General features: G+C 37.9%; 1 protein-coding gene and 1 non-coding gene across 11 annotated transcripts in view; both read left to right on the top strand.

The window, feature by feature from the left end:
* Positions 1-27080, top strand: part of UBAP2 (ubiquitin associated protein 2) — a 132955-nt gene that overhangs the window by 83298 nt on the left and 22577 nt on the right. For all 10 annotated transcript variants that reach the window (XM_049897042.1, XM_049897041.1, XM_049897040.1 and 7 more), the window contains 5 exons: positions 3634-3688; positions 5553-5656; positions 14307-14359; positions 19652-19719; positions 21975-22164. In XM_049897042.1, coding sequence (XP_049752999.1) covers positions 3634-3688; positions 5553-5656; positions 14307-14359; positions 19652-19719; positions 21975-22164 — 470 coding nt within the window. The remainder of the gene's footprint in view (positions 1-3633; positions 3689-5552; positions 5657-14306; positions 14360-19651; positions 19720-21974; positions 22165-27080) is intronic.
* LOC126083502 (small nucleolar RNA SNORD121A) lies at positions 22287-22366 on the top strand. The gene has a single exon (XR_007518844.1). It is a non-coding gene; the product is annotated as a small nucleolar RNA SNORD121A (small nucleolar RNA).

Below are 27080 nucleotides of genomic sequence, written 5' to 3'. Positions count from 1 at the left end.
AACACACTTAATGAAAATACCTCATGGGGGTACGGTTGACAAACAAACGTAGAAAAAAGGTATTTGTTATTTGTGTAAAAATACAGTGTTGGTTGTGCAGGGCTGTCCACAATGCCCTGGTCTTTGCTTTTTGGAAGCTGAAGTAACAGTTGGGATGAAAACCTTTGAAACTTTATATTGACAGTTAAAAGGTACTCAGCCACCAAAATAATATTGTGTGTGAAATGTGGAATTTAGCTGATATTTATTAAGTTCCTACTACTTGGCTGGAATTATTCTTGAATGATACTGATTTAATCCTGAGGTTAAGCTGAAGACCATATAAAAAGTCCCTAAGATTTATGACAAAGAACTTTAATGCCATGGAATAATTAGTTAAAACTAAGTATAATTCTGTGTTCCAGGAGCTGAAACTTCCTAATATTGTATATATTTAGAATTAAGTTTTTAAAAAGAAAATTTCTGATTTTCCATTGTCATAGTAATGATAGAAAAATACTAAATGATAAGACTAATGGCATGCATACTCCTGGGGTTTTAGACTTTAGACCCAAAAGTGCACACCTTGGGAGAGAAAGAAGACAGAAGGTAACAAGATGAACCGAATGACCTTATAGGCCACTGAATTTTACTGTGTCCCACTGGACATTGCAGTCAACGTATAGTACCAGTATTACGTACCTGATTAATCCTTACTTCCCTATGCCAGTTAGAAGATCATTGCTGTGAAAATCCTTATCTCTTACGTCAGTTGTTTGAAATATCATCTTTGTTTCAAGATTCTGGGAGTGTGTACGAACAGTGGTGTCTTATCATGGAAAGGTTTTTCTATTCCAGGGTTTTTGATCCTTGAGATGCTTCTGCCAGCCTTAATAGGCCTAGAGAAATGGTCAAATCTTCATGACTCAGTTGCCAGCCACTGCCATATTGAACTCTTCAGTTTGCTCTTTCAGAGTGGTTGCTTAGGACATTTTTAAAGATTAAAGGCAGACCAGTGTTATAAACTGAACAAATGGGTTGTTATAAAAACACATTCTAGAAACAGCCAATGAACATGAGTATAGGTGGGTTGGGTAGAGTTATTACTCTGAGGTAGAATTGGTATGTTTACTTTGGTTTTATTTAGGTAGAGAAAACCAAGATAAAACTTAAGTAAGTAAAATCTCATATAGCTTCTCTTCTTTATAAATGTTACAGATTAATTATGCAAGGGGTTTTTGCTTTACTTGACTTTTTCATCTTCTTTTCTGGACTGTATGATAAATATACTGGTAAATTTAACAGTGAATAGGAACAGAATGCAATAAAAAAAAATACGGTCCATTTGAATTATCTAGGTGAAAAAACAGGAACTTATGGGTCAAAATCTTTCAAAATAACTTTATATAAAACTAGCTAGACAGACCAAATGGCTTCTTTGAATTTGTTCTTCATTCGATCAGCTGGCCTCATTAGATAGCAAGTTTTCACAAGTGTGGAGAGGAGCCAGATTCAAGGTGAACTACTTGGAAAATCTTTCTATTTGGTGTATCTTTCATAGATTTTTGGCTGTCGGAGTTGAAAGTAAGGATTTGGGTTAAGGCTAATTATTAGAAAGTCGGTTAAGTATGTTTGCCAGCAGGCCCTTTGATAGTTTGTCCGTGGTGAAAGGGATTGCTAGCTGCCGGCTGCTGGCAGTCCTGATGGACTTTTCCTAGGACCTTCCTGAGGCGTAGCTCCAAGGTTTTAAAAATCAACTGCAAGGTGTGGGCCTGTATTGAGACCAGCCATGTGTGTGATGATCACAGGGCAAGGAGCAGCTGAAATTGTGTTCTTTAAACTAGTATTCTGAAAAGCAGCAAAAAGATAAGCAGAAAGGAATTAATTGTCACGTGGAGAATAGTGTTTAAATTGCTATTATTCTGATGGTATTTTTTGCAGTCTACATCAGTGCATTTTTTTAAAAAATAAGTAATTTTAGAGGTTCTTGCCTCAGATATTTTAGACTTTATATGTCATAGGCAGAAACCCTGATGGCGTAGTGGTTAAGTGCTACAGCTGCTAACCAAAAGGTCAGCAGTTTGAATCCGCCAGGCGCTCCTTGGAAACTCTGCAGAGCAGTTCTACTCTGTCCTCTAGGGTCACTATGAGTTGGAATTGACTTGACGGCAGTGGGTTTTTGGGCTGGATGTCATAGACCTTTATTTCCTATCATATCTTCTCCCATCTTTTGTCTATTTATATTTCTGAGTGTGTGTGTATGTATATATATATATATATAATTTTTTTTTTTTTTTAAAGTAAATTAACCCATATTTTTCCTTTGGTCCTGGTATATTTAGGACTCCAAGATAATATAAAATTTAACGTATTTCACCATTTTTATTCATTGTTTTATTCAACTTTGTGTTGAATATGTTTAATGCAGAACAAAGGCGTTGAAATACTTTTCCTATGAACTTTATGGTGTAACCTCATCTTTTTCCTGCGCTATAGCAGAGTGCATTTATGTATTAGAAATGTCATTCTCAGCCTGAAGATTAGATTACATGGTAGACACTTATTTTTATGCCATGTAAATAAGTGAAAGATGGTATACAAGCAGCAGTGTCACAAAACAATGTGTGTATTAATTGCCTAATGAGAAGCTAATTTGCTCTGTAAACTTTTACCTGAAGCACAATAAAAAAATAAATAAATTTTAAGATTAAATTGTCTTATTCCTAAATTTGGATTGTATTCTTGCCAAAATCTGTTGACTGAAAGCTTTCTTCTTAGATGGGGTTCATGTTCAGGTATAAGTCATAGTGGTTTAACTGGAAAACCTTGGTTCTATAAAAATGAGGAAAAACAATGATAATCTCATGAGTGAATCTGTGCCTAGAGGTAGCTGTTTAGAATAGTAAAATGAGAATTTGTTCTTAAAGTTTTGTAAAGGATGGGAAGTTCCTGATTTATATATGTCTGTTCCGTATAAACGGGCATCTCTGGAGCCACAGGAGCTCCCTTTTCGCTCTCAGCCCCTACATCTGCTTTTGTCCCTGTCTTAGGCTTGCTGCCATCTTGGTTATTGATCACAGTGCTAGTGTTAAAAATGATAGTTAACACTGCCTGTAGCTTACTGAGAAGTTTTCTCTTTCTGGTTCTTATTTTATTGAAAAGGCTTATGTCATGTGTTTGCACTAGCTGATTTTAAAAGACCTACACTGTTTTGTAAAATAACCTGACTGTGTTAAGGTGCAACATACCACAAATATTCTATAAGCAGAATTAGATGCTGTCCTATATTTGGGAGTCAGTAAGTGGTTAGGTACTTGTGTCAGCAGGTGGTGTGCACTGGATGAGAATGTTGGTACGGTTGGAAACAATGACAGTATTGTTTCAATAAGGGAGTATGAGATGAAATTGGTAGAAGTACAGTAGTGTAGAAAACAGAAAACCAAACCTGTTGCTGTCAAGTCGATTCCCACTCATAGCGACCCTATAGCACAGAGTATAACTGCCCCATAGTGTTTCCAAGGAGCGGCTGGTGAATTTGAACTGCCCACCCTTTGGTTAGTGGTGCTGTAGCTGTTAACCACTGTGCCACCAGGGCTCCAACAGTGTAGAGCATAAATATTAATTTAGGCTATATTCGCTTGTTTCTTCTGAAAGGATTTGGACGTGGCAGAGGGAGAGGGGCTGGAAGGTTCTCTACTCAAGGAATGGGGTAAGTCACACCATCCTACGTTTGTAGTTTGCCTTTTCGAGTTAATACTCTGGTTCCTTCTTCTCTATCCTGTACCCAGTTTATTTATTCTGGTGACTTGAGTGTTGTCTATACTTAAAAAGAGCTTACTGACAAGTGAAATAGTATAAATAAAATTGATATTTCAGTAGACATTAGAGCAGAGTTTCTCAGCCTTGGCATCTGGACATTTTTGATTGGATAATTCTTTGTTGGAGGCAGGAGGTATCCTGTGCACTGTAAGATGTTTGGCAACATTCCTACTTTCTGCCCACTAGATGCCAGTAGCACCCACCACATTCCGCTACCCACCCTACACCACCACTTTGTAACAATCAAAAATGTCACCAGACATTGCAGAATTCTCCCTGAGGGGCACCCTTACTCCAGTTGAGAACCCAATTCTCTTTGAATACTAAGTAAATGCAATACTTAGGTAAAAGTGGAAACCCTGGTGACGTAGTAGTTAAGAACTACAACTACTAACCAAAAGGTCGGCAGTTCAAATCCACCAGGTGCTCCTTAGAAACCATGTGGGGTAGTTCTACTCTGTCCTATAGGATTGCAGTTAGTCGGAATCGACTCAACGGCAGTGGGTTTATGTGAAAGTGATGAGTACTCCACTGAATCCAAGTAGTGAAGAATGTGCATACTATCAATAAATAGATTTAATCAGCAGCTTCTTCATTATTTTTGAGTGTTCTTTCATTTTATGCCACTTCTAAACACATTAGTTCCCACTGAATTTTTAGAAAAGTTAAGTTCTTCAACATCTTGTGGACATCATGTGTGGATGGAGGGCAAGTAAGGAAGGGAATTGGCTCTAGGAAGAGCCCTTTGTCTCTCCATAGCCCCAGGGCAGCACCACTGGGGCCAGTGCCTTCTAGAGGTGGTCATGCCGCTTGCCATCTCTGATTTCTGCCTGAGCTTCCTGTGAAAAAAGGATAGATTAGAACACAGGAAGCAAGCTGACAGGAACACTTAAACATGTAAGCCTAGCCCATTAAGCTTTCAACTGTTTTGTGCATTTTTTAGTTTGCTCTCAAAATTACTCATTTGTGAAAATTTTAAAGATAGTATTTGTTTTGATCCTTGTTAAACCTCTGAATCATGATTCCTTACATGTTTTCAGTGTACGATTTTAATGAAGAGAAAATGGAGAGGTGTCGAACAAAATATTTTCCTTTTATCTATACCCAGCGTTTCTACACACAAAAAATAACCAGTTGCCCAAAAAATAACTCATGCCCACTCCATGTGTGTCAGAGTACAACTGTGATTCTTAGAGTTTTTAATGGCTGATTTTTTGGGAAGTAGATTGCCAGGCCTTTCCTCCATGGCATCTCTGGAACCTCCAGCCTTTTGATTAGCAGCCAATCACATTAACCGTTTGCACCGTCTAGGGACTCCTTCCTAGGAAAAAAAAAAAAAGAGCATATAATTCTGTGGTAAAGGTTCAAAGCCAAAATTGGATTTTGATTTGGGAAGAAAGAAACTTGTTTTCTTCTTCAACCTGGCCTTGGTTTCCAGGGGCTTTCCATTAGAGCTCTTGTTCTGCCTACAATGACTTCAGGTCTTAACACCTTCCTTAGAATGCAGAGGACATTGTATTAGGGAGACAGAACCATCATACAAGGGTGTGTGTAGGATACCTAGGCAACCTCAGATTTTTGTATCCCGACTGTCGGATGAATTAGCTATAACTAAACAGGGGACCAAGGGCGAAGTCTTTTACGGGGGCAGTTAGAAGGAACGGAACTTGTTTGAGGGAGGATCATGTATAGTCAATTTGGTGGCTTTGCTGCTTGCTTCATTTGCCTTTTTCTTTATCTGTTTCAACTCCCAGGACATTTAATCCTGCGGACTATTCAGATTCTCCATCCACAGTTGGATGTGGGACAAAACCAGTAGTTTGGGAAGCTGCTCAGAACGGTACAGATGAGGGAACGGGTAAGTGTTCTACTCTTGCCATGCTTTTTAAACTTTTGAAGTCCTTACTTTTATGTTTTCATACAAAGATGATGTCAGAATGTGTGTAGATGGAGAATAATGAAACACAGACTGCTGTGCTAAGTCTGAGGTGGTTCTTACCTCCAGAGTCTCTCGCTTGTTAATCTCATTGACTGCGAGGTATTTGATTTTTTTCCCTCTGCGGTCTAAATAAGAGGCTGTAGAAGGCAATCAGGCACAAGTCAGTATGAATCCAGACTCAAATCTTAGTGTGTCTAGGATATACAGACTTTCTTAGGAGTACTTACAATTCCCAATGGTGGAAACTAAAATTTAGCAATAGAAAGTGCTAGGTGATAGATGGGCTTGGGGGGGCAGCATTGCTTTTGAAAGTTTTTCTGTGTCCTGCTGTTTTTAGGTTGTTTATTTTCTGAAATTCAGAAGTAAATATTTGTTGTTGGAGTATTTATTTACATAAAGCTTTTCAGACAATTTATTCATGAAAATATATATCAGCAGTGAAATTATAATTACAAAAATATAATGTGGAACATTTGAACACATAAATCTGTAGCTCAATAAATTATCAAAGCCCATTAACATCAACTCTGGTCAAAAAATAGGACAGAGCCACCATCCCAGAAGCACAAATTAATGAACTAGAAAACAAAGATACTGGCGAGAAGATCAACAACAGTTATAATGATTATTTGAAAAGACTAATAAGGTTCAAAATCTTCTTGTGAGGGTGATCAAGAAAAAGAGAGGAAGCGTAAATAATTGGTGGCAGGAATGAAAAAGGGAATATTGATATAGATTGTATAGGTCTTAAGATCATAAGAAGATACCTTATGTATTAAGATAATCTCACTTCTCAACACAGATGTAAAAATTAAACATAATACTAGAAAACAGAACCCAGTAAGACAGAAAAAGGATAGTATATCATGTCCCTGTTAAATTTACACTTGATATTCAAGTTTGTTTAATGTTTAAAAATCAGGTCCTGGATATATACCCAGGAGAATGGAAAATATCTTCCTACGAAACTCTGTACATGAATGTTCATAGCATCATTCATTATAGCAAAAAAAATAGAAACAACCCAAGTGTCCATCAACTGGATGAATGGATAAACAAAATATGGTATATCCACATAATGGAATATTATTCAGCCATAAAAAAGAACAAAGTCCCTGATACATGCTACAGCATGGATGAACCTTGAAAACATTATGCCAAGGGAAAGAAGCCAGTCATAAAAGACCCCATATTGTATGATTCCATTTATATAAATTGTCGAGAATAGGCAACTCCAGAGACAGAAAGTAGATTAGTGGTTGCCAGGGGCTCAGGGAGGCAGGAATGGGGAGTGAGTGTTAATGAGCCCGGGGTTTCTTTTTGGGGTGTTAAAAATGTCCTAGAATTAGATAATGGTGATTCACAACCTTGTAAACATACTAAGATGCACATAATTATATACTTGAAAAGGACAGAGTTTATGATATGTGAGTTACTCAGTAAAAAGAATCAGTATTATTCACTTCTGTATCAGAATAAAGGATAAAATTTGCATGATCGTTTCAATAAGGAAAAGCCTTTGACAAAACTCAGTGTTTATTCATGACTAAAAAAAAAAATATGTAAAAATCAGGAACAGAAGGAAATTTTCTTATACAAGGTAGCTACATAACTTAGAGCAAGTGTTACACTTAATGTTATACTTAATGTTTTCCCTCGGGAAGAAGATAAAGATGCTCGCTCTTCCTACTTCTGTTCACCACTGTACTAAAGATTCTAACGAGTGCAATGAGGAAAGAAAAAGAAAAGCCATAAGGGATGAAAAGGAGAGGACACACCCTGTCATTTTTGGAAATGATATAAAAGAATCTGTAGACAAATTATTAGAGTTAATAAAGGAGTTTAACAGGTGTTGGATACAAGTTAAGCAAACATATTTCTATAAACGATCAACAAAAAGAAGGTAGACAAAAACTGATAGTAACCCCACAAAACATCAAATACATAGGGATAAATCTAATGCTATGCAAGAAAGAAAAAACTTCTACCTGGAAAAATATAAACAATATTGAGAGATTAAAAAAAAAAAAGACATAATAAATGGAAGAATATACCATTTTTATATATTGTTAAGTCTCACTATTGTGACATTTAGATTTTACTGACTCAGTCTTTGGATTTACTTCACCATGGTCGTCAACCACACTAAAATTTTACCTGCTGATTTTTTTAAAAATCCGATTTATTTAAGTGTAGTTTACACACATTGAATTTCACCCTTCTTAGGGTTATAAATCAAGTGGATGGATTCGGACAAATGGATAAAATCATAGAACTATCACTACAATGGAGATACTGTATTTCTGTACTAGCAGTGTTGTATAGTTGAAAGAAAATTGCAAGTTGAAATAAAAAAGTACTGTTTATAACACCACACACACACAGAAAAGATACATCTGACAAAGTGTGTGCAAAGTATCTATTGTATGTTGAAAATTATGTAACATGATAAGAAAAATCAAAGAAGACCCAAATAAAAGGAGAGACAGTCAGTGATCATGAATTGGAAGACTCAGTATTCTTCAGATGTTATTGCTATCCAGCAGACTTTTTTTAATACAAATTGACAACTTGATTCTAACATTTTTAGAAGAAAAGCAAAGGAATAACCAAAACAGTTTTGAAAAAGAACAACAATGTTGAAAAAGTGACACTCCCTGATTTTATGACTTACTCTTAAGCTACAGTATTTAAGACAATGTAGAGTTGTCAGAAGCTTTGTAAGCGGAACATAATAGCAAGTCTAGAAATGAACCCACATACATGGCCAGTTGATTTTTGACAAAGGTGCCAAGGCAATGTAGAATGAATATTCTTTTCTGCAAATGGTGCTGGAACAATTCGTCATTCATATGTAAGAAAAATGAACCTTAATCCATACATTATACTGTATACAAAAAATAACTTGCAAGTGGCTAATTAGACACCTTCACGTTAAAAACCTGCGCGTGATGTTTATATTGCCTTTTTTATAACCCCCACTGTAGAAATAGAATTTTGAATTAGTTGATTAACTGTTGTTTTTAATTTCATCTTCTCTCTTCTTTTCTTCTTCCCTTTCTTCCTTTTCTCCCTCTCCTTCCCCTCCCACCCCCATTTAGAGTAACAGATTGCTTGTTGAAAAACATTTAGATAAGCAAAGTGCATTTGTTAAATGGTAGAGTTAAAGGGTCTCATTAATAGATGGCTGTTTCTCCAGAGGTCTCACTAAGTGCTGTTGTTTTGTTGATAAGACAGTTCTGAGTCTAGACTCACTGTAACCAAACTAGAGACCAGTGTATACTCAGAATGCTATTTTATAAATTTACTCAAAAAATACACTTCTCACATAGATTGGAATGTTCTCTTTGACAGGTGGGAAGGGCACTTGCTGAACTCAGATAGTTGATGTAATTTGTACCTTGTGGGACCATCGAGCTACCAAGATTCATAGCTTGAGTCACAGTGGCCTGCCATAGTGGACAGCAGTGTTTCCTTCTCCTTGGACAGTAGCACAACATATATACTTTTCTTTGATGGTTTCCTTTTTCTGTTTATTTGTTTTGATATGTTAAAACCTTCCATTTTACTTTGGCCCACAGAACTGACATCAGATTCTCAAAGTGTAGCTCAGGATCTGCCAAACAAAAAAAGTTCTTTGGGACTCAGAGGTATAAATCATTATTTAAAAAATTCACTTAGTTTAGAATCTTAGAAAATGCTTGAAATATCTCTCATTTTTATCAAAGCTAGTTAATAAAAATTCATTAGATAAACATGAATTATATTTTTACAACCACTTGATAAAGCCTATCAGCTTTTTGCTTATAGAAGTGTTTGACAGATTGGCCTTTAAGAGCTCACAGAATTTTGCATTATTGTTTTCCTTTTTCCTAAGTGGCTTTCTTCTAAGCGCTTTCCTTCGAGGTGTAACTTAAGTTTAATTGAACTTAAAACAATTCAAATTTGTTGGTTTAAGATGTACATAATTTAACGTCATTAAACTTTTTCCATGTGTTTGGGGTAAAAATCTGTAGGTGTAACATTCTGTAATGTGGACCAAATTTTTAAATGCTGTTAAACTTGAATATTTCAAAGTATGAATAGGACCTGTGACTGTATGCTTCTCTGTCTTATGTCTTGCATTTTTTATAGTCTGTATTTGGGGTTGTGTGTGTCAGTGCAGCAATTTTGTCCTGATTCATGATGAACATACCATTTATTGTGGTGCCCTTCTGCTTATACCCATCTTTATTGGCCTGCTTTTCCTGCAAGCTACAGATTATTTAATCCCTCTGCCTGCTTTTAAATGCGGGTAGGCTGTCACCCTGTTCTGTATGTCCATATTGTGTTCTAATTATTTTCAAAATACTTCTAAGTGGTAAGCCAATCTCTTTACATATCATGTATAAGAAAGTATGTTTTACACTTTCAATATTTTTATATTTGGTTTTTGTAATACCACATTATGGTTTACACCTTCTTTATACCCCTGTCTATTCAGATCTCTTCTAGATTTCAAGCTTTTTGCTGCGCCCCATCTTCCCCATGAAGCTTTCCCTTACTGTTCTACGCTTTCACTAATTTCTTCGTTCTCCAAACTTGCAGTGTACTAATCAGCTCCCAGTAATGTATCATTTGATCATATACTACCTCGATCACACCTGTTTTTAGTTGTCTTTCCAATGAGGTATGACTTTGCTACCACTTACAGTAGTACCTAGCATCCTATGTAATATGTAGACTTTTAATCTAGTAATGGTCAGTTAATGAAAAGGGTTCTTAAGAAAACTTCCACTGTAAATTTTTCCCTAGAAATCCCAGGTGCCTCAAAGATGAAAGTTTTAGGAATGATTTTTTGAGGCTTTGGTTTCTATTTCATGATCAGAATGTTTCCAAAACTGCTTAGGTCAAGCATTAGCTTTTGAGGAGAAGTCATTAGCTTTAAATTGGAGTACTGGCTCCCATGATGAATATGGCAGCATGAACAGAGGGTAGAGTGGATGGAAAGAGTGGCAGCAAGAGCGTTATGTGCTGGCCATCTTTGACGTGAGTCCACTTGTGAGCTTTTAAAAAATTATACAGATACTTAGAGAATAGACTGGAAGGAAATCTATTAAAAGATTGGTGATTGTCAAAATAATGGATGTGGAGAGACAGGAGCACTTACACACTGCTGGTAGGAATGTAAAATGGTTCAACCACTTTGGAAATTGATTTGGCGCTTCTTTAAAAAGCTAGAAATAGAACTACCAAACGATCCAGCAGTCCCACTCCTTGGAATATATCCTAGAGAAATAAGAACCTTTACATGAACAGATATATGTACACCCATGTTCACTGAAGCACTGTTTACAATAGCAAAAAGATGGAAGCAACCTAGGTGCCCATCGACAGATGAATGGGTAAATAAATTACGGTATATTCACACGATGGAATATTACACATCGATACAGAACAGTGAGGGATCTGTGAAACATCTCATAACATGGAGGAATCTGGAAGGCATTATGCTGAGTGAAATCAGTCAGTTACAAAAGGACAAATACTGTATGAGATCAGAACTCAAGAAAAAGTTTAAACACAGAAGAAAATATTTTTTTATGGTTACAAGGGTGGGGAGGGAAGGGAGATGGATATACACTAATTGGATAGTAGACAAGAACTATTTTAGGTAAAGGGAAAGATAACACACAATACAGGGGAGGTCAGCACAGGTGGACTAAACCAAAAGCAAAAAGTTTCCTGAATACAACCAAAAGCTTCTAAGGCCAGAGTAACAGGGACAGGGGTCTGGGGACCATGGTTTCAGGACACCTAGGTCAACAGGCATAACAAAATGTATTAAGAAAACGTTCTGCATCCCACTTTGGTGAGTGGCGTCTGGGATCTTAAATGCTAACAAGCAGCCATCTAAGATGCATCAATTGGTCTCAACCCAGCTGGAGCAAAGGAGAATGAAGAACACCAAAGACAGAAGGTTAATATGAGCCCAAGAGACAGAAAGGGCCATATAAACCGGAGACCACATCAGACTGAGACCATAAGAACTAGATGATTCCTGGCTACCAACTACTGCCCTGACAGGAAGCACAACAGAGAATCCCTGATGGAGCAGGAGAACAGTGGGATGCAGACCTCAAATTCTAGTAAAAAGACCAGACTTAATGGTCTTACTGAGACTGGAGCGACCCCAGAGGCCATGGCCCCTGGACCTTCTGTTAGCCCAAGACTGGAGCCATTCCCGAAGCCAACTTTTCAGACAGGGATTGGACTGGACTGACTATAAGTCAGAAGATGATAACTAGTTGAAGTAGACACATGGGACTATGTGGGCAGCTCCTGTCTGGAGGCGAGATGAGAAGGCAGAGCGGGACAGGAGCTGGCTGAATAGACATGGGGAATACAGTGGGGAGAGGAGGAGTATGCTGTCACATTAAGGGGAGAGCAGCTAGGAGTACACAGCAAGGTGTGTATAAGTTTCTGTATGAGAGACTGACTTGATTTGTAAACTTTCACTTAAAGCGCAATAAATAAGAATTAAAAAAAAGGTGGTTTTAATTCTTGAAGTGAGTTTAGAAGGATGATCTAGGGTAGGTAGATGATTTGTCTTAGATTCATTTAGCTGAGTATATAGTGCGTTCTCTCAGAGGCATATGCAGGGATCTAGAAAATAAGCTTCCACTACTGACTTCCAACAGGGACTACTGGCAACTTGCACTAGTCACTTAATGTATTACTTCTTTCTATCTTTGTTGAAGAAAACATTTTAATTCAAAGGATTGTTGTGGAGCTACATAAATTCATGTTTGTTGTATGACATTTCTGGAGAAATTCTGGAAAACATTTAAATGACTGAGGGGCAAGCCAACAGAAGGGATCACATCATCAAATCCAGTAATGAAATTCTGCTCAATGTCGAGCTTTAAAATATATCAAAGTTAATGCAATCAGGAGATACAGGAGAAGAGAACTGGGATCTCTAGCTCGGTTTCCTAGGTTCTTCCTTCCCATAATGCATATGCCCTCTGATCCAGGGAAATAGATGAGGTCTCTAGGTGCATGAATTTCTCACACAGCAGGGAGTGTTTTCAGTTTTGAAACATCTCCATTTTATACCTATACAGTAGCATAGCTTATATGACATCTTCTAGGGAGCCATGCTCCATAAATCCATAGAGCCCAGGTTTGTTTGCCATGTTGTTTTTAGTTGCTGTCGAGTTGCCTCCGACTCATGGCAACCTTGTATGTAACAGAATAAAGCATTGCCTGGTCCTGTGCCATCTTCATGATCTCTGATATGTTTGAGTCCATTGTTGTGGCTCTTGTGTTAGTCCATCTCATTGAGGCTTTCCTTGTTTTCACTGACCTTCTCCTTTACCAAACATGATGTTCTTTTCTAGTGATTGGTCTTTTTTGATGATATATCCAAAGTAGGCGATCTGAAGTCTCTCCATCCTTGCTTTTAAGGAGCATTCTGGTTGTACTTCTTCTAAGACTAATTTGTTCCTTCTTGTGGCAGTCCATGGTATATTCAGTATTTTTCAGAAACATCTTGGTAAAAGCATTCCATAGTGAAGGACTCTATTCCTAACAAACACCTTCCATTTATTTATGAGGAGATTGGTTGTTACATTATTAGTATGTTTCTAAGGAAGTTAGACCTGGCCACTTGCCTTCTTTTTTTCTCAGGAGCCTGCCCCCTCAGGTCCCCAGTGTACTCAAACAGCGCCCCCCGCCCCCCCCAACCTTGGGAGAGAAATGGATTTTGCAGGTCAGATGCTTAACTCCTTTCTTCTTGTTGAGGAACTGAACAACATTCACAATCTCATTTCCTAAAGATGGTTACTGTTAATGTCTTGGGTGTATTTCCTTTTAAACTATTTTCTCTGAATATGTGTTTGCATTCATACTTTAAAATAATGGGCCTGTACTGAAACAGGGTCTCTGAGCACTGAATCAGCATTTTTGAACACCAGTACTTTTCTTTAATTCACTTTATTTTATGAATGATTATTCTGTATGAACTGTTTGAGTACATCCTCTGTAGCTGTTCCTCAGAAGTTAGAGCACCAGACTTGGTATGAGCAGGGAGACCTGTTAGAAAATCATGCAGTGGAGCTAAGGTCTTTTTAAAAAGTTGCTTCTGTAAATTTGATAATTCAGTAATCCACCTAAAGTACTGTCCAAGTCAGACCTGCTTTAAATTGAATTTTGTTCTGTTTTAAATTATATATATTGTAAGGAATTGTAACATTGCTAAATATGTATATTTTTGGTGTGTCCACATTTTCTCACTCCTGGCAGAATTGCTTGGATGTGATGTTCAGAGTAGATTGAAGCAATAGAATTTTGCCTTGATTTTTGAGACATTGCATTGAGTTTGTGTATAGTACATAGGCAAATCACATTTGAATATGACTGATTTTATTGAGAGTAGATTAAGGGTCTTATATTTCATGGATTATAAACTAAATTGCTAATAAGGTATATAGTATTTATTTTTCTTGTGCAGTACACAATAGAGAGTCATTCGGGATGAGGTGGTATTTGACTTTGTGGTGTAAGCTTTGTTGTCATTTTCTAACAGGGGCCTGGAAGAATTCTGTGGAAGAGTGGACAACAGAAGACTGGACAGAAGATGTAAGTGTTTGGTGTCAGATCAAACTCGTCTTTTTTGTGTCAGGTGGGGCATGTGTACTTTGAAGAAAGCCTGAGACATCTTACCATTGCCAAGTTCTCAGAGATGGGCTTTTGTAGCAGATGATTCTCTGAAGGAAACTGGTGTTTTCAGATATTTAAAGGATTTAGATTTAAAGCATCTACTTAAAAATGACCAGGCATTAAATAGGATGGAGATATTTTTTAGCGTGTCTTTGTTTTGTTTGGCCTGCTAGCCAAACAACCCTGGACTGTGACCTGTTACTCTTTAGAATATTTTTATTAAGGGAAAAAGTATACGTTTTGAGTCACAGTTGAAATTAACCTGCATAAGTCATCCTGGTTCCAGGCTCAGCCCCTCCCCCTTTTGTCTAGAGGATCTCCTTTTATATTTGTTCATTCCACAGACATTTTTGAGCATACTATAGTAGTTTCTGTGTAGTGTCATAAGTTCTTGGCTCAGCCTAGATAATCTTTGAGAAAACATATTCTACTTAGATGATTAAAAACAAAAAAAGAGTGACTAAACTAGCTCAGCTTCATATTTTATACCACTTTCTGTGTGATTTTCAAGGTTTGGACAGAAGCATGTGTGTAATAAAGAGTTTGATCAGACATTAACCAGGAAATAATATAGAGGTTAGAAGTAGTATCTTCAAAATCACATAAAGTGACCCAGACTTTGAGATGTATTATCTCTGTCCTTTCCCTGTCAGGGATTGAACTGTGTCCCCCCAAAATACCAACTTGCTTGGGTCATGATTCCCCGTATTGTGTGATTGTCTACCGTTTTGTCGTCTGATGTGATTTCTCTATGTGTTGTGGATCCTATCACTATGATGTAATGAGATAGATTAGTGGCAGTTATATTGATGAGATCTACAAGATTGGATAGTGTCTTGGGTCAGTCTCTTTTGAGGTGAAGAGATGGGGGAACCTCATACCACCAAGAAAGCAGTGCCTGGAGCAGAGCTTGTTCTTTGGACCTGAGGTTCCTGTGCTGAGCTGCTCCCAGACCAAGAAAAGACTGATGACAACGACCTTCCTCCAGAGCTTACAGAGAAAGCCTTCCCCTGGAGCTGACACTCTGAATTTGGACTTCTAGCCTACTAGACTGTGAGAGAATAAATTTCTCTTTGTTAAAGCCATCCACTTGTGGTATTCCTGTTAGAGCAGCACTAGATGACCAAGACACTCCCATATGTGCTGACAGGAGCTCTTTGGAATGGCAAACAAGATGTAGGATTTCTTCCTGACTTGTTTAATGACCTTAGGGAACTGTTCCTTGGGTCTTGGTTTCTTTCCGAAAAAGGGCATCAGTAATTCCTCATACAAAGTATTATTGAGCTTCCAAACGGTATGTTTTTTACCTTAAAAGCTATCTTGTAAAAAGTAATTATAACTGAATTTACTGAATAGTGTTTAATAATAATAATAAAAAAAACCTTTGTGCTTATGCTTTTTCCTTTTTTATTGGTAGTATATCTGGCTTTTTAGGAAATGACCTGGAATATGGTGTGAGGAAGGATGAGAATAAATACGCTCATTTTGATTGAGATTTATATTCACTGCTGTTGTTGTTAGGTGCTGTTGAGTTGATTCCGACTCACAGTGACCCTGTGTACCACAGAACAAAACACTGCCTGGTCCTGCGCCATCCTTACCATCGTTGTTATGCTTGAGCCCATTGTTGCGGCCACTGTGTCAGTCCATCTCGTTGAGGGTCTTCCTGTTTTCTATGGACCCTGTACTTTACCAAGCATGTTGTCCTTCTCCAGGGACTGATTCCCTCCTGACAACACGTCCAAAGTATATAAGATGGAGTCTCGCCATCCTTGCTTCTAAGGATCATGCCGGTTGTACTTCTTCCAAGACAGATTTGTTCGTTCTTTTGGCAGTCCATGGAATATTCAATATTCTTCTCCAACACACAATTTAAAGGTGTCAGTTGTTCTTCAGTTTTCCTTATTCATTGTCCAGCTTTCACATGCATATGATATAATTGAAAATACCATGGCTTGGGCCAGGTGCACTTTAGTCTTGAAGGTGGCATCTTTGCTTTTCAACACTTTAAAGAGGTCCTTTGCAGCAGATTTACCCAATGCAATGCGTCTTTTGATTTCGTGACTGCTGCTTCCATGGCCATTGATCGTGGATCCAAGTAAAATGAAATCCTTGACAACTTCAGTATTTTCTCCATTTATCATGATGTTGCTTATTAGTCCAGTTGTGAGGGTTTTTGTTTTCTTTATGTTGAGGTGTAATCCATACTGAAAGCTGTAGTTTTTGATCTTCATCAGTTAAGTGCTTCAAGTCTTACTCACTTTCAGCAAGCAAGGTTGTGTCATCTGCATAATGCAGGTCGTCATTGAGTGTTCTTCCAATCCTGATACCCCGTTCTTCTTCATATAGTCCAGCTTCTCAAATTATTTGCTTAACATACAGATTTAATAGGTATGGTGAAAGGATACAACCCTGATATACACCTTTCCTGACTTACTACTCAGTTATTCAGGATACTACTACTCTGTCTGAACAACTGCCTCTTGATCAATGTACAGGATCCTCACGAGCACAATTAAGTGTTCTGGAATTCCCGTTCTTCCCAGTGTTACCCATAATTTGTTATGATCCACACAGTCAAATGCCTTTGCACAGTCAGTAAGACACAGGTAACGTCCTTCTGATATTCTCTGCTTTCAACCAGGATCCATCTGACATCAGCAGTGATATCCCTGGTTTCACATCCTCTTCTGAGTCCAGCTTGAATTTCTGGCAGTTCCCTGCCGATACACGGCTGCAGCCACTTTTAAATGATCTTCAGCAAAAGTTTGCTTCGCGTGTGATATTAATGATATTGTTCGATAATTTCCGCATTCGGTTGCATCACCCTTCTTGGGGATAGGCATAAATATGGATCTCTTCCAGTCGGTTGGCCAGGTAGCTGTCTTCCAAATTTCTTGGCATAGACGAGTGAGCATTTCCAGTGCTGCATCCATTTGTTGAAATATCTGAATTGATATTCCACCAATTCCTGGAGCCTTGTTTTTCACCAGTGCCTTCATTGCAGCTTGGACATCTTCCTTCAGTACCATCAGTTCCTCATCATATGCTAGCTCTCGGAATGGTTCAGCGTCAACTAATTCTTTTTGGTATAATGACTCTGTGTATTCACTGCTACCGTGTATTAACCATAAGTTCTTGGGGTGTGATGTCAGTACGGTCTCTGTTACCAGTGATATGAGGAGACTGACTAGATAAGTGGCTATTTAAACCAGCAGAGGGATGAGTCCCAGTGATAAGGGGAGGTAAGAGTGAGTACCCTGTGGGTAACCCAAAAGTGGGTACCATACCTTATTTCAAACAGAGCCATCCTACTTTTAAGTATTTTATATCAGAATTTTTGCTAGAGTTTGAAGAAAAATAGGTTCCAGGGCTAAAGGCTTTACATCTCTTTGCCTGTCAGGGTCAATAGGCAGGCTAGAAAAGCAACCGGGAATCAAGGCAAAACCTGATATTCAGATTCTAGCTGTGTTGACCTATCGATCTTGGAGAAGACATCTTTCCTTTCTGTGCCTCTTTTTGTTTTTGCCTGTCTAATGAATATCATAATAATTGGTCAAATGAGATCTTACGATAAAAATTTACTGACAAGTAATACACATGTACGTATACAGAGAGACAGTATTCTGCTGTATAGGACATACTGTATCACCATATAATTTATAATTACTGAAAACAGCAGAGGAAGTTCGGGCATCTCATTTTATGTGGAATTATCAAAAAAAATATAAAAATTTTTTGAAATGATAAAAATGCTGACTGGCAGGCTAATAATTTAAAATGTAGTCTTAAATTCTTGAAACCTTAGAACAATAACCATTCACCTCTGTCCCACTAGCCGTATTTTAAGAGAAAGAAGGAAAAATAAATCTAATTTTCAGTATTTTCCCAGGGTTAGATATGATGTCAGTGATGAAAATGCTTTTCATTTGCCTCAAACTTAATGTTTATAAGGCTTTAGCTTTACTCTGTCATTGCTTTTCATAAAATTACTTCCTTATTGCTTTTCTGTCTTAAAACTCTATTCAGTTTGTAAGTTTCTGTGAGGCAGAAATGGATTCCCTGGGACTCTTAAAATACTGCCTTGAAATGGAGTACAGTAGGTCCTTGTTGAAACATCATTAGTTTGGCACTTTTTGTTTTTAAAGAAAAGGAACACCTACTGTCTACTCAGTCCTTGCCTGAGTATTTCTGTCTCAGAAAGTCTGAGTTTACAGTGTTTCAAAGTTTTGAGGCATTTAGGGTTGTGAAGAATAATAGCAGCGTTTGAACAGCACTTCATGTGTCTCTCATGTTATCCCATTAGAACATCATTTCTCAGCTTTCAAAAGACTGTGCCTTGCTTTGAAAATGTAAAAAGGGCACATCTTTCATTAATGACAGTTGAAGTTTCAAAAAATTTTATTGTAAGTAACCTAAAAGTGAGTTAAAACAACATTATGTGTAGAAAGAAGCCAGACAAAAAAAGAGTGCATACTATATGAGTCAATTTAAAATTCTAGAAAATGCAGCCTAATTTATAGTGACAGAAAGCACATTAGTAGTTGTCTGGGGACACAAGTGAGTGACAGGAGGAAACTTTGGGGGGTGATGGATGGATATACGATGGTGCCGATAGTTCCACTGGAGTATACGTATGTCAAAACATCAGTTATTCAGTTTAAATATTTAGTTTATTGTATGTCTGTTATACCTCAATAAAATTATTATTTTTTTAGAAAGGCAAAGAAAACCATGACTTAATAAACATGAAATACAAATTACTAATCAATGAAATACTAAAGCCATCTTTCTTTGGGGAAAAAAGTGAGTTACTTAGCTTTTTCAAACTTCTTCACTCCCTTTTGGCGTTTATGATAACACTGGTAATGGTTTTATTAGTATCTCATTTTGTTTAATGGCATTACAGGGTAGTGGGGCTGGGACTTGAACCCTGGTTTAACTCACTGGTTTGACTTTGCTGTGTTGTCTCCCATGGTTGATTGATATGATGATGTGAAATTTTTATTGTAGGCGTATCAATCTAAAATTATCATCACCTTAAGAAAATTACTGATCATGATTGCATGTATGTTTTCTTTGCTTCAGACGACCATTTGGGTGAGCTACAGTGAGTGTACTGGTGACTAAAAATTGCCAGGAATTCAATACATTTTTGGCTTTATATTATATAGAATAAGATTAAAATATTTTTTCATGCTTTCCACACAGCTTTCTGAAACAAAGGTCTTTACTGCTTCATCTGTTCCAGCAGAGAACCATGTCATGCCTGGGCAAAGGTAAACACTTTTTATCACCTTTTGTTTGTTAGTCAAATCACAGCTGAAATTTTTTGCCTCAGGAAAAGTGTTTAGGTTCTTGAGGTCCCCCCGCTCCTTTCCATCTAAGACTGACTTTTATTTTACCTCTAACCTGCCTGGTCAGCTGACGGAGCTTCAATCATATCCAGATTGGTTGTACTCCCTGATAAAATAGCTAATATGTTTCATTTGTTAGCAATTGTGGCAGATTGTTAAACATATTTAATGATTGCTCTTTTCACTTTTATAAACCTATTGTTTTTTGACAGAATGAACTTAATATAGAATATCCTTTGGTTTCTTTATATAATATCATCGATTTAGATCTCAGGCTAATACAAACTTCTCATATTAGTTTTAATCTACCAGGTGTGTGGATTACAGAAAAGGAAGGAACTTTTGGGGTAATTACAACATTCATAGAACATGCACAGAACTGAATTATTGAAGAATATTAATTTATATCTTAGTGGTACAGTAACTATAAAAACCTTTGATTATGGTTTCAAAAGGCATTGATATAGAAGAATGAAAGTCTTCTTATATGATATCTTAGAAATTAAGGCACTTTTGAACCTTAACATACTGAATCTCATGCTAAATGAGGTGGTTATATAGGGAGAAAAATCTTTTAAAGGCTCTCTTGCAATGTATTGTTTTTGGAATTGCTCACATTTTCTTATTAAATACATATATATGACTCAATTCGATAGGATAGTTTCCATTAAAAAAAAATATTCACTGGAATTTTTTGTAGTGGTTAGTTTTTTTCTTTTTCGGAAGATGGTACTCTACTATTTTTCCATGCCTGTATCTTATTAGGAAACCCTGGTGGCATAGTGGTTAAGAGTTACGGCTGCTGACCAAAAGGTCAGCGGTTCGAATCCACCAGGCGCTCCTTGGAAACTCTACGGGGCAGTTCTACTCTGTCCTGTAGGGTCGCTATGAGTTGGAATCGACTTAACGGCAATGAGTTTGGTTTTTGGTTTGGTATCTTATTAAGTTTTTAGAAAAGAACTTGCTGTGTTTTTTGTAGTCATGCAAATTTTGAGATGAGTCATAAGTAATAAAACTATTTTGGATTTGTATCCCTGGAGTTAGACTATCATAAAATGCTGGTCTAGGACTTCAGTTTGGCTATGGGAAAGCAGGAGCGGCAGTATATAAGGAGAGGAACTCAGGGCTAGGAACTTTGCTGTGAGTCTTGAATTATTTGACCTCCCAGGATGCCTGTCTCACTGGTATAGAGAGAGAACTGATAATAGTAACTGGCCTTTTTTGAAAGCGATTATTAGTGGAATGAGTTACCATGTTAGGTAATCCGGTGCATCTTACAGATCCTATGATACTAGGTAAGTGTGGAGAAAAAATGGTACAGGAAGTTAGCAGTTTGCTCTCATGTCAAGTAGTCTTTATAGAGAAGATCATTTTCCCTTTCTTTCAGATATTTGGCTATGCTTCTCAAATTGGAACATCTGCCTTTCTGGGGACACCACAAGAATTCTAGTTAACATCCCCACCCCATAGGACAGAGCAGAACTGCCCCATAGAGTTTCAGAGGAGCGCCTGGTGGATTTGAACTGACAGCCTTTTGATTAGCAGCCGTAGCACTCAACCACTACACCGCCAGGGTTTCCCTAGTTAACATAGTATTTGTTAATATATTGGGCATTTCCTCCTGAATATTTAGGTAAGAAAATAATGAGATTTACATAAACTTAAATGTATTATGGAGTAGAATGCAAAACTTATAGATAGGAATATTTAAGACAAATGCAGACTGCTTGAAATGGTCTGCTATGGCCGTGACCCTCATTCCCCAAGAATAAGCGTTCACTGGCCTTTGGGAAAGCTTAAGAAACCCTGGTTCCAAGTAATAAATGGAGTAAAATATGCTAAAAAAAAAAAAAAAAAAATGAGCCAAACTTCAGAATATTGGTTAAGTTAATTACTTGAGGTTTTCAAATCATTATCGTTGTGCTGTGAAAATTTCTCAGTACACTATTTGGTTTCCTTTCTCTGCAAAGCCCTGCTTCAGGCTCTGTGACTTCATGTGTTTTGTTTGCTGATTAATGCTCTCCTTTTGGCACCCTCAAACTCCAGTTTCCCAGAGTTCTCATTTAGATAATTTTTAGCATGAATTAGTTAACTGTATCTTGATTCACTTCTCAAATTAATTTTTTTGGTAAGATTTGCTTATAAACTGGTTCCTCATTTCCTTTTTGTCTGCTTAGCATTGATCTGGTAGCCTTGCTCCAGAAGCCTACTCCTCCCAGTCAAGCCTCAGAAGTGAACTCCTTTGAATCTTCCCAACAGCAGAGCTTTGGCCAAGCCCTTGTCTTCACAAATTCTCAACACAACAATCAGATGGCACCAGGGACTGCCAGCTCCACAGTTGTCAACTCCTATTCGCCTCAGAGTCTGGTAACTCACTTTTGTTTCTGTATGGGATCTTAAAGAATATACTCATGGGCAAATGTATTCTAGAATATGATACATGCCTTGCAGTTATTTTCTAAATACAAAAATTTCTACAGTAAATCTCAGTCCAGAAAACAATGATGTAATTTCCAAGCACATATCTGATAATTCCATGTGGAATACAACTACTCTGAGTTTCCTGGACAAACAAAAAAATATTTTTTTATGATTAGCTGAAGTCTTTTCAGCCATGGTCGCTCAGCCAGACTGAAGTCATCCTTCTTATTAATGATTCTTTTTCTTGGGTTTTGTTTCAATACCTGTCGCTAGACTGAAGGTAGTAAAACTTTTATGTTTTGCAATTTCCCTAAACACAAATGTTTGTCAGTATTGGCTTGCCAAAAACATGTAAAATTAATTCTTTTCAAGTCTGCCAAGGTACTTATATTTTTTACATTTTCATTTCTTTGTTATTCCATAAGATAAAGCTACTTTTTCTTAAAATGCCAAACTATGTAGTAGAAAAAAAAAGGTAGAGGCCTGTCTAATTTGGGTGTGTTTTCATGGAAGCAGTGTCATCAATGTTCCACTGAGAGTTAAACTCCCAATAAAAAGAGCTTCAGAAACTATTGGTGAAGAATGCGAGGATAGGCTGAGCACAGCATGTGGAAGAATATGACTACAGAATAGTAAACTGAAGTGCCTGCCCAACTATAGGAAGTTCTGAGCTGGCAATGGGAAGGTTGAATGGACTATGACCATACAGGCCTGTAGCTTTCATTAGTGATATTTATTTGGTTCAGTCTTAGTTGTGTTTTATGTTGAGATCTACCATTGGGAAACAGAATGTTTTATGAATATGATATATTCTTTTTCCCCTACCTGACTCAAATAAGTCATTAGCTGTGCCCTAATAAAATGGAAAATTCACTACATAACCTTTTAATTGCTACCTGTCTTCTACTCTATGTAGTCACTTCATGTTGCTGACTCGGGAACTTGACATTTTTATGAGAACTTGGCATTTTTAATGTCACTCGCGACTGTATCAGATGGTGTTAATGCTTGAAATGGGACAGGTATGATGCCATTTATTTTGAAAAGAACCAATAAAAGGAGGCAGGGCCGAGAAGACAGAGTAGTCAGATGTTTCCTGTGGTCCCTTTTACAACAAAAACCTGAAAAAATAAGTGAATTGATTATATTTGACGGTCTAGGAGCTCTGAACATCAAAGGCAAAGTTAAGGAATTGGACCGAGTGGCAGGGGAGGGAGAGACAGTTGAGAAGCAATAAGGAGTTGCCAGACCTGACCTGGCCAGCACTGGCTCCCCGTAGGCTGGATTGGCTGGCGTGCGTGGTGTGGCAAGCAGTGGCGCTCGGGACGCGTTTTCCACATCAGGAGAGACTGAGCGGCGGAGAGTCTTTTCAAGCCTCTAGAACTAGTAAAAAAATGCCACTCGGCGAAAGATAAGTACAAATGTCTAACCTACCATGTGGATAAAAAAAAAAGCCCTCCCCCACTTTGGGAAGTACTTCTCTTTTATTTACCTGCCCCCTCCCCACTCTGCTCCGGGTCCTGGTCCAGCTTCAGAGATTGCTGCACTCCCTGGACTGGAAGTAGGACCCATTGCATGCCCTGAGCCATTACTCCCACCTTTGGAGAGGGAACAAATTAACAAACAGGAAAAAATAATCTGCCAGCTCCTGTGAGCCAGGAACTGAGGGCAGGCACAGCCCTTTGGCTAGGCACAAGCATAAGGGGTCCACAGACTTTGAATACCTTTCACCTTTGCATACACCTGTGTGGGTCCATTTCAGCAGTGTAGGTCCTCATTAGCACAGTATAACAGGGTATACACATGAAGCCTATTTTTATCTGTGTCTGTATCAAAACAAAGAATCAAGAAACCTTCTAGAGGAATATAACTTCCTGGAATTATCAGAGATAGAATTCATAAGACTAATATACTGAACTCTTCAAGAGATCCGGAAGAAGATCAGGCAAAATGCAGAACAAGCCAAGGAACACACAAAGCAATAGAGGAATTTAAGAAGGTTATACAAGAGCATAATGATTAACTGGCTACGAAAATCCATAGAGAGATAGCAAACAGAAATCCAAAAGATTAACAAGAAAACTTCAAAATTAGACAACTCAGTAGGAAGTCATAGGAGCAGAATTGAGGCAGTGGAATTCAGAATTAGTGAGATTGAAGATAAGGCATTTGAAAGAACCAAGAATTAGTGAGATTGAAGAGAAAGCACTTGAAAAGAACCAGGAAAACCCATTTTTTTGGTTGAACTATCCATGTCCTTTCCTCCTCTGCCTTTCCATCCTCTGCTTATTTTAATGAGCAGCGTCCTTGGTGATGTGCTGGAATCTTGATTAGGCCACTGAAATCATAGGTCACTTTTACAGTGACCTTCAGGTGCGTTATTTACCTCATGACCAACAGCTTGAGAAACTGGAATAAGAAGTGTTTGTTTAGTATTGTATTAAAACAGTGCTTGTCCACAATACAGGCGAGGTCAGCACAACTGGACTAAACCAAAAGCAAAGAAGTTCTCTGAATAAACTGAATGCTTCGAAGGCCAGTGTAGCAGGGGCAGGGGTTTGGGGACCATGGTTTCAGTGAACATCTAAGTCAATTGGTATAATAAAATCTATTAAGAAAACATTCTGCATCCCACTCTGGAGAGTCACATCTGGGGTCTTAAACTCTAGCAGGCGGCCCTCTAAGATGCATCAGTTGGTCTCAACCCACCTGGAGCAAAGGAGAATGAAGAACACCAAGGACACAAGGTAATTATGAGTCCAAGAGACAGAAAGAGCCACACAAACCAGAGACTACATCAGCCTGAGATCAGAAGAACTAAATGATGCTTGGCTACAACTGATGACTGCCCTGACAGGGAATACAACAGAGAACCCCTGAGGGAGCAGGAGAGCAGTGGGGTGCAGACCCCAAGTGCTCTTAAAAAGCCCACGCTTAATGGTCTGACTGAGACTAGAAGGGCCCCAGTGGTCATGGCCCGCAGACCTTCTGTTGGCCCAGGACAGGAACCATTCCCGAAGCCAACTCTTCAGTCATGGATTGGACTGGACAATGGGTTAGAGAGGGATGCTGGTGAGGAGTGAGCTTCTTGGATCAGGTGGACACTTGAGACTATGTTGGAATCTCCTTTCTGGAGGGGAGATGAGAAGGTAGCGGGGGTTAGAAGCTGGTGAAATGGACACAAAAAGAGTGGAGGGAGGGAGAGGGCTGTCTCATTAGGGGGAGAGTGATTGAGAGTATGTAAGGTGTATATAAGTTTTTGTGTGAGAGACTGACTTGATTTGTAAACTTTCACTTAAAGCACAATAAAAATTAAAAAAAAACAAAAAACAAAAAACACAGTGCTTGTTAACCCTACTGTACTATATAAACATTTGGGGAACTTTAATTAAAATAATGATGATAATGCCAGATTCTACACAAGACCAAATGTCAGAATCTTTGAGATTGGACTTGGACACGTGTATGTATTGTGTGTGCGTGTGAGCGTGTGCACACCTGTACCAAGACATGAATTTTTAAAGTCCTCCTATTGATTCAGATGTGAAACTGGGATTGAGAAGCCTTTTGCCAGGTGTTACCTGGGGCAAGGCAATAGTCATTGACTCAGTGATTTCATTGTGTTGTAAAGCATGCAGAAAGCACATTTGATTAAACATAGTTGAGGCAGGATAGAGATTATATAAGAAAGAAGACAGAAGAAGATAAATTTTATCCAGGAAGCCTAAGAGGCCCTGGTGACACAGTGGTTAAGCGTTTGACTGCTAACCAAAAGGTCAGCAGTTTGAATCCACCTGTCACTCCTTGGAAACCCTGTGGCGAAGCTTTGCTTTGTCCTATAGGGTTGCTGAGTCGGAATCGACTTGATGGCAACAGGTTTGGTTTGGTTTGGTTTAAGAGTGTCAGGAATCTGGAACAGTGGTAAGTAACATGAGCACAGCTGCTCTACGAGAAGATTGAGTAGTGGACATCCATGGTGACAACAGCCTAATGTTTGCAAACCAGGCTTCACGCTGGAGAATTTTGGATTTCATTAGAATAACTGTAACACTCCATGCCTTTGAATATTGATTACAGAACTAATTATTCTCAATTTTATAGATTTGACCTTTTGGGGAAATGCAGAGTATTTCTGTTTTTGACCTTTTAGATGGTTTTGAAGTGGTTATTTTTGGTGAAGGACTTATCTTTCAGAAACTGAATGATCTTGGTATGTAAAAATGCAGTTGACCTGCCTCTGTCGTAGGCTTTCATTGTCCTTGGATCCTGATATCTGACCTGACAAGATAACACCATCTTGAGTATACTCATTTTTGAAGCACTTTTGATGTTCTTACTCATCTAAACAACTTGAAATAAACACACAGTGTCAAGGGATCTGCTGAACCTCAAATACTTGTATATTTCATTGTCTAATTTTGGAATATTAGATGTCTAATTAAGTAAATATCATGACCTGCATTTGATCTTGCAGGGTGAACTCATGGCTGATCTCTTCCGTGACCAAACCTGTCCTCATCTTTAAAGATGATTATTGTGGTTCACATATTAAGAAAATACTGTTTTTATTTGTCAAGCATGTGCTTGTCATTTAATGCAAGGTATCTTCTTTAGTTTAAAAAAAGTGGTATTTTGATTGTGGACTTGTGACATTCATTTTTTTTTTTTGTCTTTTGAAATCAATTTCTTCAAATCCATTGTCAAATATTCTCCTTTAACTCTTGTCAGAAGAGATCGTTGGATTTATTTAATCAGCTGTTGCTGCATAATAACATTTTCACGTAGTATATTCTCAGGTGAGTCTTACTAATTGAGATGGTTCTGGTTTATAGTTCTGAAAATACTTGTGACAATAATTGGCA

The sequence above is a fragment of the Elephas maximus genome, chromosome 9, assembly GCF_024166365.1.
Source record: "Elephas maximus indicus isolate mEleMax1 chromosome 9, mEleMax1 primary haplotype, whole genome shotgun sequence".
In the NCBI taxonomy this organism is placed as follows: Eukaryota; Metazoa; Chordata; class Mammalia; order Proboscidea; family Elephantidae; genus Elephas; species Elephas maximus.
The sequence above is the reverse complement of the archived record's forward strand: the minus strand, read 5'-3'. Positions and strand labels throughout refer to the sequence as shown.